General features: G+C 42.7%; 1 protein-coding gene across 1 annotated transcript in view; it reads right to left on the minus strand.

Annotated features, from left to right (window-relative positions):
- The window catches only part of CCDC141 (coiled-coil domain containing 141), a 116776-nt gene that overhangs the window by 78042 nt on the left and 22506 nt on the right, over nucleotides 1-16228 (minus strand). The window contains exons 3-4 of the mRNA XM_056861530.1: nucleotides 12557-12748; nucleotides 8190-8298 (exon numbers count right to left, since the gene is read on the minus strand). Coding sequence (XP_056717508.1) covers nucleotides 8190-8298; nucleotides 12557-12748 — 301 coding nt within the window. The remainder of the gene's footprint in view (nucleotides 1-8189; nucleotides 8299-12556; nucleotides 12749-16228) is intronic.

A 16228-nucleotide genomic window follows, 5' to 3' on the forward strand; every position in this document is an offset into this window, starting at 1 on the left:
AGACCAATGAAGATTGAATTGAGACCACCAAACTCATATTAAAGTGTCCGGGCTTCAATTCACTGTCCTGACTTTTGAACAGAATTACATACGATTCAAACCATTGGCTTCTAAACTAGTTAGCCTTTTTATTTTAGCATTAAAAATATGGACATTGTAAGTACTGTGTTAAACAATTAACATCCATTCCATTTATGCAAAATGTAATGTTTGATTAAAATTACATGATTAAAGCTAGGAGCTATTAGGCTAGGATCAAACTCATGGGAGATTAGAAAAGCCTTTAAAATGGATTTCAGTTGTCCTTGTTTCCAGCAAGCTATTGATTTATATATATATATATAATGCAACACTAGTTCCCTATTTTTTGGGGGGAAAGATTCACAGTTTACGTGACAGAAATTGTTGTTTGGAAATAATGTATTTATAAGGATTGATGATCAAGCATGTGAATTTTTAAGGGCCCGATCAAATATCTCTCTCATGGATAGGATTGCCAGCTCCAGGTTGGGAAATACCTGGAGATTTTTGGGGTGGAGCCTGAGAAGGGTTGGGTTTGGGGAGGGGAGAGACTTCAATGCCATCGAGTCCAATTGCCCAAGCGGCCATTTTCTCCAGGTGAACTGATCTCTATTGGCTGGAGATCAGCTGTAAGAGCAGGAGCTCTCCAGCTAGTACCTGGAGGTTGGTAAATCTATTCAAGCCATCAATTGTTCTTACAGTCCCTACGTAACTGTCGCTGTCCTATACCATAAGCCTGGCGGAATGTATCTGTCTTGCAGGCCCTTCGAAACTGTGCTGGATTTTTCAAGGCCCGGGTCTGATGGACACAGTTACCTGTTCACCTCTGACAGCATATATAGATATGGCAAGCATATATAGCTAGACTATTTAGGATGAACCAAAGAAAGTCTCCCGGCAAGGCCTGGAAAGTTCAAAAGGACAAAAGCTGAAATTTTCCAGTTCTGTGAAACTAGAGGGCCCCTTGGAAGTTCTGCTTTTCTCTGCAGTTAAGCTAAGGGTTTCCTGTTCTGAGCTCATCTAAAATAGCAAGGAGGAGGGGGAAGAATAATGTTTTGATTTAGTCTGCTTTAAAAGTATATTCAAAGCTAATAGGAATGTTTCACATATATATATATAGATTACGGTTAATATAGGAAGAGCATAAAACATAATGCAGACAAGGTTCTCCTCTTCCCATGGCTGAAAACTAAGCAGGCTCCTGTTAAAGGGTTGATGGATTAACTTGCGAGGCATGAGAGTCTCACTGGGTTAGAGGGCCAAAAGTGGAGACAACAGAGAAGGGAGGAGTAACCTGGTTCAATTAATGGATGAGGGCATATCATCCCAGAATATCTCTGTTCACTGGTCTGGTCTCTGGACTTTCAGTGAGACTATGCAGAATCCCACCAACCCAGACAACGGGTGCAAAAGGTCAAGAAGCACACACAGAGCCCAACAAAAGGCATATGGGGAAAAGAGGAATTGAACCTAACAGCTCACTGAGATATAAGCTTGACAATTGTTAAGGGTGATATAAAATTATGCTTAGAGGAATATATATAGTGAATGCAGGCTTGAACGTAATAGTTAATAGAAACAGTATATTAAAGCCATATATTAAACTATAAGAAAACCAAGTCAGCAACCTAAAGACTGAGAAAGGCAGTTGCTGGGAAGAATTAAGAGACTCCCGTTTTTCTGCCCAGACCTTACTTCACAGACTTGCAACTAAAATTAGACATGCAGCCTGGGCAGAAGTGAAATGATTTTTGGAAGGAGCTTTTAATTGCTAGTTTAAGATGCACAATCTAAGGATACTGGAAAGGGAAAGACACTGAGAAATCACCAAATATGCAGAGTTACACAGTCTCTTTCTGAAGACAGTATACAAAACAGTAAGAACTATTGAAAGCAAACAGACTGCAGCAACACACTGTTTAATGAAGAATGTTTGTGCAAAGTCCTTAAGTCTAATGGTTTGGAATATTGAGGAAGAAGTTTTACACACAGGCTGGCTGCTTCATGGCTTAGGTTAGGAGACAATTCCAAATACCTCCAATTATTGATTTCTGGACTTAGCAATAAGGTACTAAAAGATTTCAGGGTCCCATACAAAATTAAGAAAAAGTTAAAAGTACAGGACTTAAGAAATAGAAGTCAGACTGTGGTCAGAGAAGGGAGGGGGAGTCTGGACTCTACCCAAGGAACCTAACAGATGGTCGCTGGGAAAAGGGGAAGTGAACAGTAATTCCAGACAGTCACAAGGTCATAAAACATCAGAAATAAACTATACTGTCAGTAAGTGTTTTGCAAAGATAAGCACACGTGACCATAAACAAGTCAAGGAGACATGGGAACTGAAAGTGTTCAAATCAACAAAACTAACCATTTTTAGATGGGAGGTGGGTGTTTGAATTATGTCAATGTATGCCATGTATGGATTGTAGGACGGCCGGGAAAAGAAGGCTGTAACTTGGCAAACCAATCAAGGTAAGCCAAGAGGGCTGGCGTTCAGGCATCTGTAGGGGCTGGACATCTGTGATGGCTATAAAAGAGCAAGCACTGGACCATATGCTTTGAGCAGCTAGAAGCACTTGCATGTGCTAAGCTGTCTCCCATTTATTATGGCCAAATAAATGCTTCAACAGATCTCTCTGTGTCTGATCTTCTCTATCCCTAAGTAAGATCGGGTAAGGGGATAAGAGTGTTGATTATTGATTTATTGGTATTACTTCTGACAGGTCTCCTTAGACAGAAAATTCCACCACGTTAGGGCGACAGTCGAAAAGTCTCTGGCCCTAGTTGAGGACAGCCAGATAGACTTTGGGCCAGGGGCCACCAGGAGGTTGTCAAAAGATGAGCATAAAGGTCTCTGGGGGTGTATCTGTAACTCTGGTATTTATTATCTAGGGCCAATCCCATCTCTTGGCTGTTGCTTGGAATCTGGTGGGCTTTATATGTTATCTCTGACTGTAGAGGCCTCAAGATTGAGGGATAACTCAAAAATGGTTGCCATCGTGGCTTCCCGTTCACCCTGGAAAAGTATGCCCTCAATTTTGAGCAACTTACTGAATATAAATGGAGTTATTTCAGAACTCTGCATTTTTGGGATCCAGATTGTCTGATTAGAAATACGCCCATCTTTATTTAAAATATTTAAATACCCGACTTTCTCTTGAGCATCTCAGGACTCAAAAGTGTAAAAACAATTCCATAAAACAAACATTAAAACAACAGACACAAAAACATTAAAAACATGCTTTAATTATACACGTTGCCACTAACGCTGACATGTTTCCTATGCTCCCTCCAGACTTTTAGCTTTACTTTTGCATCATTGCAGTAAAACTGTTGTTTTTTTTGGGGGGGGGGAGGAAGCAATCTTAAAATATTCAGTGACTTCTCCATGAAGTTTTTAATAACCTGGAAATACTATTTTGCAGACTTTCCAAACAGGCACATTTAGTGAGTGGGCAGCATATAAAACAATCATTGCAAAGGGCGGAGCCAGCACTAATGTGTTGCTAGAACATAAATGAGCATGCCTGCTGCATATTTCTCTCCAATCTGCCAGGTGATTCCCTGAAGCTCCTTTTTAGATTGCTAATACAACTTCCCAGCACAGATGGACGACGGCACTCAGCAGACAAACTACAGATCGCACAGATTTGTGCAGTGCCAAAAACTGATCATGCTTTTCAACATCGTAATGACATTACCTGGATGAACAACGAAATGTAGGTATGCATCAGATAAAGCGTTATTCTTAATTGTTCCCAGTGAGTGATTCCTCACCGCTGCTCAGCTGGATGGCAGGGAGGAAATGGCAGGAAATGGGAGGGGGAGTCAGTAGCATCCCAGCACACTAACATCACTCCCTGTGCGCCCGGACATTTTGCCCAGATACTAGAGTAGGGTTGCCAACCTCCAGGTGATCTTGGAGGTGATCTTCAGGTGACAGAAATCAGTTCCCCTGGAGAATATGGTCCCTTTGGCAATTGGACTCTACGGCAATGAAGTCCCTCCCCTCTCCAAACCCTGCCCCCACAGGCTCCACCCTCAAAATCTCCAGGTATTTCCCATCCTGGAGCTGGCAACCCTATACTAGAGAGTCCCTGCATCCTGTGATGACGTGTTGATGTCACTTCTGGGCACACGGGGAGTGACATCAGTATGTCACCAGTGAGGGCCCCCACCACCATAAGTCCCCCCCCCATTGGTTGCCAGGTCCTGCTTGGCAACCCTACAGCCAATGCAGGAGGCCTTGGAAGTGAAAGAACCTTCCTACTTCTCTCTGTTCTTTCAGATCATGACTAGCAGCCAGGATTTCCAGGTCCCTTTTCGCCATCGGCAGGAGGTTTTTGGGGCAGAGCCTTAGGAGGGCGAGGTTTGGGGAGGGGCTTCAATACCATGGAGTCCAATTGCCTAAGCGGCCATTTTCTCCAAGTGAATTGATCTCTATCGGCTGGAGATCAGCTGTAATAGCAGGAGATCTCCAGCTAGTAACTGGAAGTTGGCAACCCAAGGCTGGAGTGACGTACTTTTTTGCCTGTATGATTTTATACCATAAAAATGTAAACAAGTATCAGAGGGATGCAGCACTATCACGTCTGGTTGCTATCCTGACCAGTCAGGTAAGCATTTTGCTCTTTCTTGCAAAAATCCAGCCGTTACCATTGTAGTGTAGCTGATACAGCTAATGTGCTCTTCTATGGCTTTGCACGTAGTCACTTACAAATGTGTGTATCATATGAGTGCTTCCCACATGAGCATCAGTAATCCTGATGGAGAAGAGATGCTTGGGTCGTAAGTATCACAATTATCTTGGCTATCTTCTATCTGTCTGTCTGGTGCATATTTATTCTCATCTTCCTCCCAAGAGCAGAGGACAGCATACATGTTTCTCCCTTCCCCCTTTTTATCCTTAGACAACTCTGTTGCAGTAGCAATGATATCATTTCTTTTTTCTTGCTGAATTTGCAAGTCGAATAACAAATTACACACCTGTTGGTTTGACCGTCCTTTGTCTTGGACAGTTAGTTGGAACAATGACAGAAAAAGGCATGATTGTTTTTTAAGAGTTGTGATTGGCCTTCTTAGCTTGGTATCTCAGATGATCTCAGAAGCACTTGCTGATCGGCTATTTGCACCTGTGTTGCTATCTCTTATTTAGAGTAACCCATCAAATATTTAGAAATAGTCACATGATTGTGGGAACCAAACTAACAGCACATTCCTGAGCCTTTCGGTGGCCGGAGACAGCGTGGCCCAAGTCACTGCCGCAGCGCCTCCAAAGAGGTTCCCCGGCTCCAAAAGGCTTTAAAAAGCCTTTTTGAAGTTAAAATTTAGAAAATTGGCATTTTCCCCCAATGAAAGCAGCGAGGCCGCACCAGGAAAAACCTAGCGCAGCAGTGCTGTTGCTGGAGGGGGCATTCCCAACCTGAAAGGGGTCAGCAAGATGCCTACTGGCAGCTCCGTCCCCCAGAACACTCTGGGAATGCCCCCTGGCACGATGGTGTGGGGACTTGCGCCAGCAGGCCAGCAGCGGGAGGCCGTGCTAGCGTCCCAGGGCTGCGCTGCCATGCCAGCGCAGGAAGGCCAGCATGAGTGCCCAAACGCCAGCGTCCAAGCTACTCTTGGTGGCGCAAGCAGCCTGGGCACTGGTTCAAGCTGCCTGGATGCCTGCACGGCCACTTGTGCACCACCTGAGCTCTTTCGGCCCCAGAGCTTAGGAATGGGCTGCCCAAGAAAGATAAGATTGATAAAGTTCTCTATAAATAAGCACTCCTGTGAGAAGCAAATCAGATTTTTCTGGCTTGAAGTCTCAGAATGCAGAGGCTTAAGAAGAAGTAAGATTTCTTGGTGAGATTTTGGGAACTCTGGATTTTTTTTTTTTATAATCCCTAAAAGCAGAGACTAAAAGCTAAAAACCTGATTTGCTTTAAATAATTTTAATCATTTATATAATGAGTAAATAATGTTAGGAACTCTGATCTTGTTAGCATGCATGTCCACAATTGATTTATGCCTTAATTTTTTACTGTCTTGCTTCTTTGTTTAATAAAAGATAATAGATTCTACGGGTGTTTTGCTTGGTTGCTGGTAGCTCAAAAGAGAAAAACTGGACTCTTGTCCAAAAGGATTCAGAGACTGAAATGCACATTGACGTTACCCTTTCAAAAAGAAACACTAGAACTGAATTCCTGCAAGTGTATAAAGAAATAGGCATGGTATTGAGAACAGGACTGCACATGTATTTAGACCCCCTGAAGTAACGTAAGCCATGAACTATATATCTACATTTCACTTCTCTAGCTTAACAAAAGCTCAAGATTGATCCTTGGGCGGGGGTGTCACTAAAATACCAAACATAATAGGAAACTGCTCAATATCCAATAAAAATGCATTCTTCTAAAATAATTACAGAAGAATGAGATCAATGAGCTGTCAAAGCAGACAGAGAGGTTTTAACAAGCCACACGACAACTGCAACAATCACTACTAATGGGTGCTAGTCCAAACAGCAGAAGCAGATCTACTAGTTTAAGGGAGGTAAAGCAACTGTGGTAGGAGCAACTGCTTATCATGCAGAAGGTCCCAGATTCAATCCCCAGCATTTTCAGTGGAAAGGATCAGAGTTTAAACTAGGAGCTCTGCCTGAGACCCTGGGGAAACCATTGCTGCCAGCCAAGGTAGATAATACGGGCCTTGACAAACCAACGATCTGAATCAGTATCAGGCAGCTTCATGTGTTCAAACAGAGCAAAACCCCAATGATAGTCCATACCACATCCAGATTTAATATTACAGTGGTAAATTGGCCATGGTCTGTTGAATGGACATATCCTTACTCAAACCCAGGTTTGGAAGAACAAAATGAGGACTCTGTAGCAGGAAAATATACACACTAAAAAAGAGAGGGAAAGTATAGATAAGAGGGAAGTTGGGTGTGATTTACAAGAGAAGTAGCTGTACTGGAAGTCACTGTGAAGAATGCAAGAATCCAGGAAGTTGTTCTGGCTTAGGAGCCAGATGATTGACAGCTAAGGAATTCTGGGAGTGGCCAATTAAATGGTAAAATTCAGAACTCAGAGAGAGAGAGAGAGAGAGAGAGAGAGAGAGAGAGAGAGAGAGAGAGAGAGGGTCGGTTCAGCACTGGAGTTCAGTACGGACAGAGCTCTAAGCAGCTAGTGATAGCTGTGGGCTGTCCAAGGAGGATTTGCCCTCAGGAGTTTAAAAATCAAAGGAACATTATTTAAGTTGTTTGACCAAGACAGGGTCAGCAACTGGTTCATAAAGGTGTTAACTCTGAGTATATAGAGTGTGTTTTAGGACTGAAATTGGGAGATAGCTCTGAGAAAAAAGAGAGTTCTTGAAAACCAAGGGGAGGGATGTCAACTCAAATGTATTGAAGGATCCCTAAAGGGTGGAGGAAAATTATTCTCCAGAGTCCAGGGTGAACACGAATCACTCCACCAGTTTAAGGATCTGTGTAGTTCCTTACTCCAGAAAACTAAAGCAACCTTGGGTTCTAAGTAAACTCAAGTGAAATCTGAACAAGTGACTGATAAACTAAAGCAAGTATCTCAGTGAAAACAAGTATCCAGCATTTTGAAGTTAATTTAGTGTTACCATCTGAAAGCAACCAATCCTCTCTTTTACATATATTTAACAGTGAAGTGCCTACTCTTTATTGGTTTTTGACCAACCTATTAATGTCCTGAAACAAAGTTTGACTGTTTAAAATCCTCATCCTACGTTGCAGTTAGTAATAAAATCTGTTGTTTTGAACTTTTGCCTCAGTAAGCCTCTGTGTACCATCAGTTTCTGACAGACATAATTTCATTGAAAGATCATTCTCCCCCTCGATCCGTGACAGTCACACAAAGGCAACTTAAAGGGTAACAAATTTATTTAAGCATAAACTGCAGTTGGCTAAAGCCTACCATGCATCTGCCAAAGTGGACTCTACCCCATGAACACTTAACGCTTCCATACATTTACAGTGGAACCCTTTGTAGAACTGCTGCAGGCTAAGCCTATTGATTTCGCAGGTTTACACTGCTAGCTTACATGTTTGTAGTCCAGAAAATTATTCATCTTCCCCCCTTCGATAAAAAAATAAGCCAAATTGATTACTAAAGACTACATTCTAAAAATGTTAAAGAATAAATCCCCTTTTCTACCTTTGGTATGACGTTCATGCTGGTTCAGAAGTGCTGTCAAAGATTCGGGATTCTCAAACTCTTGGGAATTCTGCAGGAAATCTTCAACTTGGTCGATTTTAATAGCAAACTGTTGAAGAGCAAGATGAAAAAACACATTTCAGAGACGTTTGACAAGCTGCCATTCTGAGGCTCCTCAGCGGGCTTGGACCTCTTATAAAGATGTCAATCATTTCCAGTGATGAGTGAGCGAGCGTATCTCCACGGTACAAATACCTTGAGGGTTATTATACTTCCTCTGCTCTTCTGAGGGACATATTATTACATCATGTGCTTTGCTGAGGAGGGGGGAAAAAGTTGGGGAGAGGGACATCTCCATACGTTTTCATTACTAAGGGCCAAAGACACCTTCGGGCTTTTTAGACAGCAGCTGCAGGGAATGGCTTTGTAAAAATAAGGAAGAGCCCAAATAGGCTCCAAACACCACCATAAGGGAAGAAAGGGCTCCTGCCTCCCACCCCCCAGCCATTTCCCAGGGCCAAAACAATGCTGAGAATGATTTCCCCATTTTTGTTGCTCCTGTTCTCCATGTGAAGCAGCAAAAACAGGGGAATATCTCTTCCTAGCACTTGCTTCAGCATGGGAAAACCACTTGGAGAGGAGGCAGGAGCCCTTCCTCCCCTTATGGTGGGGATCCAATCTCAAACAAGTTACAAGTCCATTCTCGTCAGCTGCTGTGTGGATGCAGGGAACCTGAGTTGGGTCTGGGTTCCCCGGACCTAACTCCCTAAAAAGCCGAAAATGTTGTTTGGCCCTCACATGGACTCCTGAGATTTTTTAGAAACTGTAAACAATTCTACAAGGTTCTAGCCCTGGCCAAGTGATTCCACACAGCAGCAGACTGAGCATAGGCTACATGAGGCGCTCACTGCAGATCCTAGGTGCTATCAGCCAATACAGAAATGAGAACAAAAATGTGACTGGAATTGGAGACTCTCAGGTGTTCAGTGATGATAGCATTAGCCATCTGTATGGTATTCCACTGCTGGTGTAGCCCAGGAATTAAATATGAGGGTTTCCCACACTCAACACCAGGGGTAGATTGGACATTAAGGCTACTGGGAAAGGTCATGGGGTGCCAGTGGTCTGGGGGGTAGGGTTGCCAACCTCCAGTTGTTTACAATCCCGAGGGAGTTCTCCGTGTCGCTGTGCTGACGTCATCCTATACGTCCCATTCATCGGTTTACAGCAGACTGACATGGAGAGCGCGGCTCTTGCCGGTACGGAGCGCATTTTCCCGACTCCACGGAACCAACAGCAGATTCAAGTGCACATCACATTGAGTAAGAGGCTGTGCCTCATTTTTCAGCTCTCGTACCCCATTAGGCTCTTGCCTTTATTTAATAGAAACGGCACGCACGGTGCACACTTAACTGTGAGAAGGAGTCTGTTGCTTTGTAACTGATTAGTATATGCACGCGCTTTAGGGAAGAGGCTGTGCCTTGCTTATGTTAAGGGACATAAAGCTTTGTACATTGCATGCACAACATTACTCTTGGCATCCACTTCATATCTGGATGAGAGACTTTAGTTGTTAGTGTGGGTTGTAGATAACACCATCTCAGTCGTCCATAATAAGTTGTTTGAATGAGTGGCTTAATATAGCAACATTCATTGTATTGGAATATTTATCGTCATATTGAATTTGTTGAAGTGAATGTATTCATGCTTATATTGTTATTTAACAATACATTTGAAATTGGTATAAGTGTTCCATTTTGTTTTGTAGTTTGAATATTGGGGTCTTGTGCTGCTTCTTGGGTTGTAACCTCTAGGTGGTGGCTGGAGATCTCCAGCTATTACAACTGACCTCCAGGTGACAGAAATCAGTTCCCTTGGAGAAAATGGCCACTTTGACAATTGGACTCTATGGCATTGAAGTCCCTCCTCTCTCCAACCCCCTCCCTCCTCAGGCTCCACCCCCAAAATCTCCAGGTATTTCCCAACCTGGAGCTGGCAACAGCACTGGGGGGGCTGCTACCCTGCTGCTGCTATGAGGCAGATGGGAGCCACCTTGGTGAACCAGCAACCCTTGTCATGTGCAAGGTGGGAGCGAGCTGCAGCCACAAGCTGGTAGCCGTGAGCTGGCAGGCCTAGCCCTGTGCTAGGCAGGCAGGAGCTGATGGCGTGAGCTAGCGGCCACTGCTGCTGTGAGCTGGTGACCCTGACCCTGTTTGAGGCAGGTGGAAGCTGGTAACCATCAGCCTGCCAAAGTGGGAAGCCTGTTCTTCCTCCCTCCCTCCTCCTCCATCAGCAAACTGGGCCTTTTTTTTCCAGGGGTGTTTTTGTCTCCCAATCTGCCCTATCGGCACCCTTTTGCATGCAGGCTGCCTAAATTGAAAGGCAATCTACACATGGATCCCCACACTTCTGAAAAGCTCAGTGGAGGACCTTGGGAGTCACTTTATTTAATTTTTTTTTTTTTTTTTGTGATACTGAGATTCTAGAAACAAAAAAAGAGGAGGGAGAGACACAACCTGAAAAACCAAGAGCTGGGTATCCAAGGTTGGGTGAAGAACGATAAAAAAATGTTATATAGAAATATATTTATTTTATGGTGCTTATATCAGGGATAAAAACATTAAAAATGATAAAACAAGGCTCAACAGCAACTAATAATTTGATAAACTACACACCATACACGCTTCGGCCAGCTGGCCTTCATCAGTGATCAGATAAAAACCCATATAATGCACACACAAACAATATACAAATATATCACAATATGTAGACAGAATTATAAAAGCCCAGCTATGTATGTAGGGTATATATCAATTTTCAAATCTGAAAGCCCACCAGGTGGGATACCTGCAAGTTGTTCTACTCTGGGCTATATTAGTCTCCCATACAGAGGGTGCATGCTAGTATCAACTTGATAAAATGATACTGAGACTCTTCCACAGTCCCCAATAGTCCAGTGTTACAGTCTGGTGAGAAGGAGGACAGGAAGGAATTGGTTAATATTTAAATGGGTGTATACTAATTTTTTTTGCTGTTCGATTTATTTGTTTGTTTATTAAAGCTTTTATATCCCACCTTTCCTCTTGGTTCAATAAGGCCTCCTTCTGCCTTTTAAATACAGCAAATATCCAATAAATTTGCCCTTTGTCAACTAAGTAAAACTGCCGAAGTAAAGCAATATAAAACAAACTGGGGAAGTTCAGGACATTGCGAGTTCAGATGAAATTAACAAAGACGATGAAAAATAAGCCTCCTGCTCTGCCTGCCTCTCCTCATGTTCTGCCCCGTTTTTATGATCTTTACGATATAAAACAAATCCATTATGCGTCAACGTTTGGGATTTGACTTCTGATTTTCATTAAAGAATATCCTTGAGATGAGGCTTGCACTTTATCATAATAAAACAAAGATTATCCATAATCACATTCTGTCATTTAAAGCAAAACATTTCGTAGAGAAATTTCCAGTATTTCCATTTTAAGTCAATATGACATTTCCCATTGTCCCTTGCTCAAATTCTTCAGGATGTAATGAGGCCTGATCCTGGGTCTCTCTCTGACAGCAACATTTCATAAATTTTAATTTTTTGGGTAGCTCTCTTTCTCAAAAGAACACCGCGGTAGGGTTGCCAGCTCTATGTTGGGAAATTTCGGCAGATGGAGCCTGGGAAGGGTGGGATTTGGGGAGGACATAGACTTCCCCAGTGTATAATGAGTCCACCTTCCAAAGCAGCCATTTTCTACAGGGGATCTGATCTCTATAGCCTGGAGACCAGTTGTAATGCCTGGCGATCTCTAGGCCCCACCTGGAGGTTGGCAACCCTAATGCCAGACCTGCTGTAAAAGATGTTATAAATGGGACCAGGTCCCTTGTAGAGGAGGAGGAGGAGGAGGAGGAGGAGAAAAAGAGTTTCTCTGCCACTTAAGGAAGACTCAAACCAGCTTACAATCATCTTCCTTTCCCCTCCTTGCACCAGACAGCCTGAGAGAGCTGGGTCTTGCCAAGGTCACCCAGCTGGCACAAACAGAAATACCCTTGTGTGTGTGTAAAGTGCTGTCAAGTCGCAGCCGACTTATGGTGACCCCTTTTGGGGGTGTTCATGGCAAGAGACTAACAGAGGTGGTTTGCCATTGCCTTTATCTGCACAGCAACCCTGGTATTCCTTGATGGTCTCCCATCCAAATACTAACCAGGGCCGACCCTGCTTAGCTTCTGAGATCTGACGAAATCAGGCTCACCTGGGCCATCCAGGTCAGGGCAGAAATACCCTTAGGAGAATATTTTACTCTCTACCTATTCTAATATCATGAATAGAATTTTTATATAACAAATTTGCTTGAGAATTAGGTAGCATTTTGTATACAAACCTCCAGAGCCTTTTCAAAAAAATCGGCAGTAAGTTTCAAAAGTTCCCTGCGCTTCTCTAGAACAATGACAAGGGAATCCCAAGCATCTCCCAGTGTCTCCGCCATGGCATCGTACACCTCTTCTTGATCTTTGTTTTCTTCCGCCGTTTTGTCTGCTTCGCGTAACAGGTCCCGAACTTGGTCTTCCAGAGGCTAAAAAAAGAGAGGAAAGAAACATGAGGACCAGACAAATGTTTGAAATACTGCAGCTAACAGCCATTTAATAATGAATGGCAAATCTTGTCACCAAAACTGCATGAATAAACACAATAGATATAACAGTGAACACGTTTCTTTAAGCAACGCCTCATCTGAGACAAAGTTCAACCAAAATTCATCATGACTTTCTCCCACTGAAGTAAGTGGTACTTAAATTAGTCACCACCAAGTTTTTTTGCATTGTTTTCAAGGGAACTTGGTTAAAAGGGGCTAGCTTTTGCTGGATGATCTTCTGTTTTATACACCAATGACAGTATTTTTAAAGAAAAAAAACAGGACATTTGTAACTCTCATATTTGGGGATGCATTGCAAAACGGGCACTTGATTTCTGATGAGATGTTTAGGAAATGGAACTTGTGTGTGCCACATTATTACCACCTTCGTGGCACGGTGTTGTCTCTCCACAAACATTTGAGAGGAAATGACAAAGATGGATAAAGATGATTAAGAACAAAATATGTCTGTAGCCTTAACAGCTTTGTAGAGGAATTCATTTTAGCAGGTACAGCTTTTCTCACTCCTGTGTGACAAGCTACACCTGATAGAGTCCCATCTTTTATGAGGAGGAGGCCTTGACCTCAATGGTATAACACATGCTTTGTATGAAGAAGGTTGTAGAGTTGCCATCAAATGTTCTTATATGTTGCCCTTCCATCTTAGCTCCATGACCACCTAATCTCTAACTAGCTGAGTCCAGGAAATATGATTATGGTTCATTTACAGTACAAAAGGCTGAGAAGTGGCACAAAGGAGGTAAGATATACACCCACTTTCATCCAATCATCGCTCAATGGAATAAACAAAGAGAACCTCCAAGAGAGTCAGACCTACACCAGCCCCTGGGTGGTTAGACCACGAATCACGACTTCTCTCCAGTTAATCAAGATGATTTTGACACAAAACCATTTACGGTATTAGCATTCCTCGCAAGAACTACAGCTATACATTAGCACCCTCAGACAAAAGGTTTTCTTCACATGACTCAAGATGGGAAGAGGAGAGCTACTTCTGGCACTCCACATTCCTACAGGGAAGCTCCTTTTAGAAAAGAAATGACACCCAGTGGAAGGCAGATCTGTTCCCCAGAGCAGACTTTGGATCAGATTGGAAGGAGGCCTCATTAATACAGACACCAGTATTAGTACATGCTAGGGTTGCCAGCTCCAGGTTGGGAAACACCTGGAGATTTTGAGAGGAGAGCCTGAGGAGGGGTGGGGTTTGGGGAAGGGGGGGATTCAATGCCACAGAGACCAATTGCCAAAGTGGCCATTTTCTCCAGGCGAACTGATCACTATCGGCTGGAGATCAGTTGTAATAGCAGGAGATCTACAGGTACTACCTGGAGGTTGGCAACCCTAGTACATGCATGTCTTCTCAGTCACACACGGTAATGATAGGTTCAATCTGTGTCATATCTAATCATAGATTTTGAAGCAACAAGACCGGGAAAGAACTTTCAGGCCTTTTTAATATTCAGAGTAAATACAGAACTAGAGCGGTGATCAGTTAGTACAAGGCAACTTCGTATGCACACAATTACCAACAAGAAGGAGCTGTCTGTCTTGGCATCCCGTTACCTTAGATTCTGCACAAAGGTAAATGGAATCAGAGAACATGAAAAGTATTGTGGAGCAAGCTCTAATTTATTCAGTGTTCAGACAGGCGTGGTATATGAGTTAGCATGAGAATGAGTCCTGTTTCTGCCCTTTTTACTGTCTTCACTATAAAGAGTAATAAGTGGGGCATTTTCTGTTAATGTTGAAATCTTCGGAGTGCCTCCTAGAGACTTGATTTATGTTTGGCTATTTTCATCTTGAGTCTTTATCATGACGATGAATGAGTGAAATGCCAGTTTCTGCTGTTACGTTTGGTACTATCAGTAGGAAGGTATAATGAAAAGAAAAAACCTGTAATAGGCAAATTAAAGTCTAGGATAACTCATTCTCATGATACAGGTTGTAATAAGAGCTGAAGATAGGAAGATCTGAAATTCTCCTGACAGAGGCTGAACTGAGACCAGGAAATAATAGAACATTACTTCATTATTGTGCTAAACTCAGAATCCTAATCTCCAAATTCTCCCAAGCTCCCACCCACGTATTCTCAGTATGAATGATAGGTTGCCTGTGAATAGGCTGTTAATCTGTCCTTTCTAAAAGAAATGCGCTGAGAAACACTTTTTGGAAATAATGAACTATTATTCTTTAATTTAAAAAGATTAATCATTGTCAGTAAAAGAAAAAAATCTGAAGATAAGGTCACTAATTATTAATTAGCATTTGAAATATGAACTATAGAGACAAAAACACAAATAAAAAGAATTAAGGAATGCTGCTACAAAGATTTCATTCAAACACAATAGCTTTTATTGCACTGAAAGGAATCAGAAACCAGGTGCAAGCTTGTAGCATTAGATAGGGTTGCCAACCTCCAGGTGGGGCCTGGAGCATCCCACTATTGCAGCTGATCTTCAGAAGACAGAGATCGGTTCCCCTGGAGAAAATGGCTGCTTTAGAGGGTGGACTCTATGGCATTTTACCATGCTGAGGTCCCTCCCCTCCCAAAACCCTGCCCCCCAGGCTCCACCCCCAAAGGGGTTCACTGTTGGCGCATGCTCCGAAGTGCATTATCCCTTATTTGGTCTCAAACCTACCCTGTCTTGAAAGTGACTTGTAGTTTTGTAAACAATAATGTAATTTACAGAATACTACAGAATACCTGGACTCTACCCTAGAGACCAAATATCAATACATCACCACTAGGCCATCACATTTATGACCTCCCCAAGGGCAGGGTCAAAATATACATCATGATTAGGGATGCTTGAATACCTTCTGGTTCATGTTACATCCAGTTTGTCAGCTGCAAACAGGGACCTGGTTTTTCCACGAACGGTTCAATGGTTTTATCAGTCTGTTCACCCGTGTTCAACTGGTTGCTCGACTGTATTCCTTCTTCATATTCTTTCCTAACAGTGTAATATCGTGCAATTTGCTTTTGGTGCATGCACATTCTCACACAGCCCAGTTAAGAACATAAGAACACAAGAAAGGCCATGCTGTATCAGACCAAGGTCCATTAAGTCAAGCAGTCTGTTCACACAATGGCCAACCGGATGCCTCTAGGAAGCCCACAAACAATTGATGATTGATTTCTACTACCCCCTCATCTTTGCTGCATAACTGATCTGCTCCACAAGCAGTGGTTTAAATAGACAATTAAAACACTCACAAATCATAGAAATCAGTCAAACATAAATGCTGTGTTTCAATAAAATCCTACCCATTGGTGCTTGTCTGAGTAGTTCTTAGTGACACAAAAGGGCTGCCAAGCAATTTAAATGGGCAAAGTGTTTGCGCGTGCGCAAGGTTTTGTGAGAACCTGATGCAAACCAGTTCTGCATAAACTGAACA

Source organism: Euleptes europaea, chromosome 15 (genome assembly GCF_029931775.1).
Source record: "Euleptes europaea isolate rEulEur1 chromosome 15, rEulEur1.hap1, whole genome shotgun sequence".
In the NCBI taxonomy this organism is placed as follows: Eukaryota; Metazoa; Chordata; class Lepidosauria; order Squamata; family Sphaerodactylidae; genus Euleptes; species Euleptes europaea.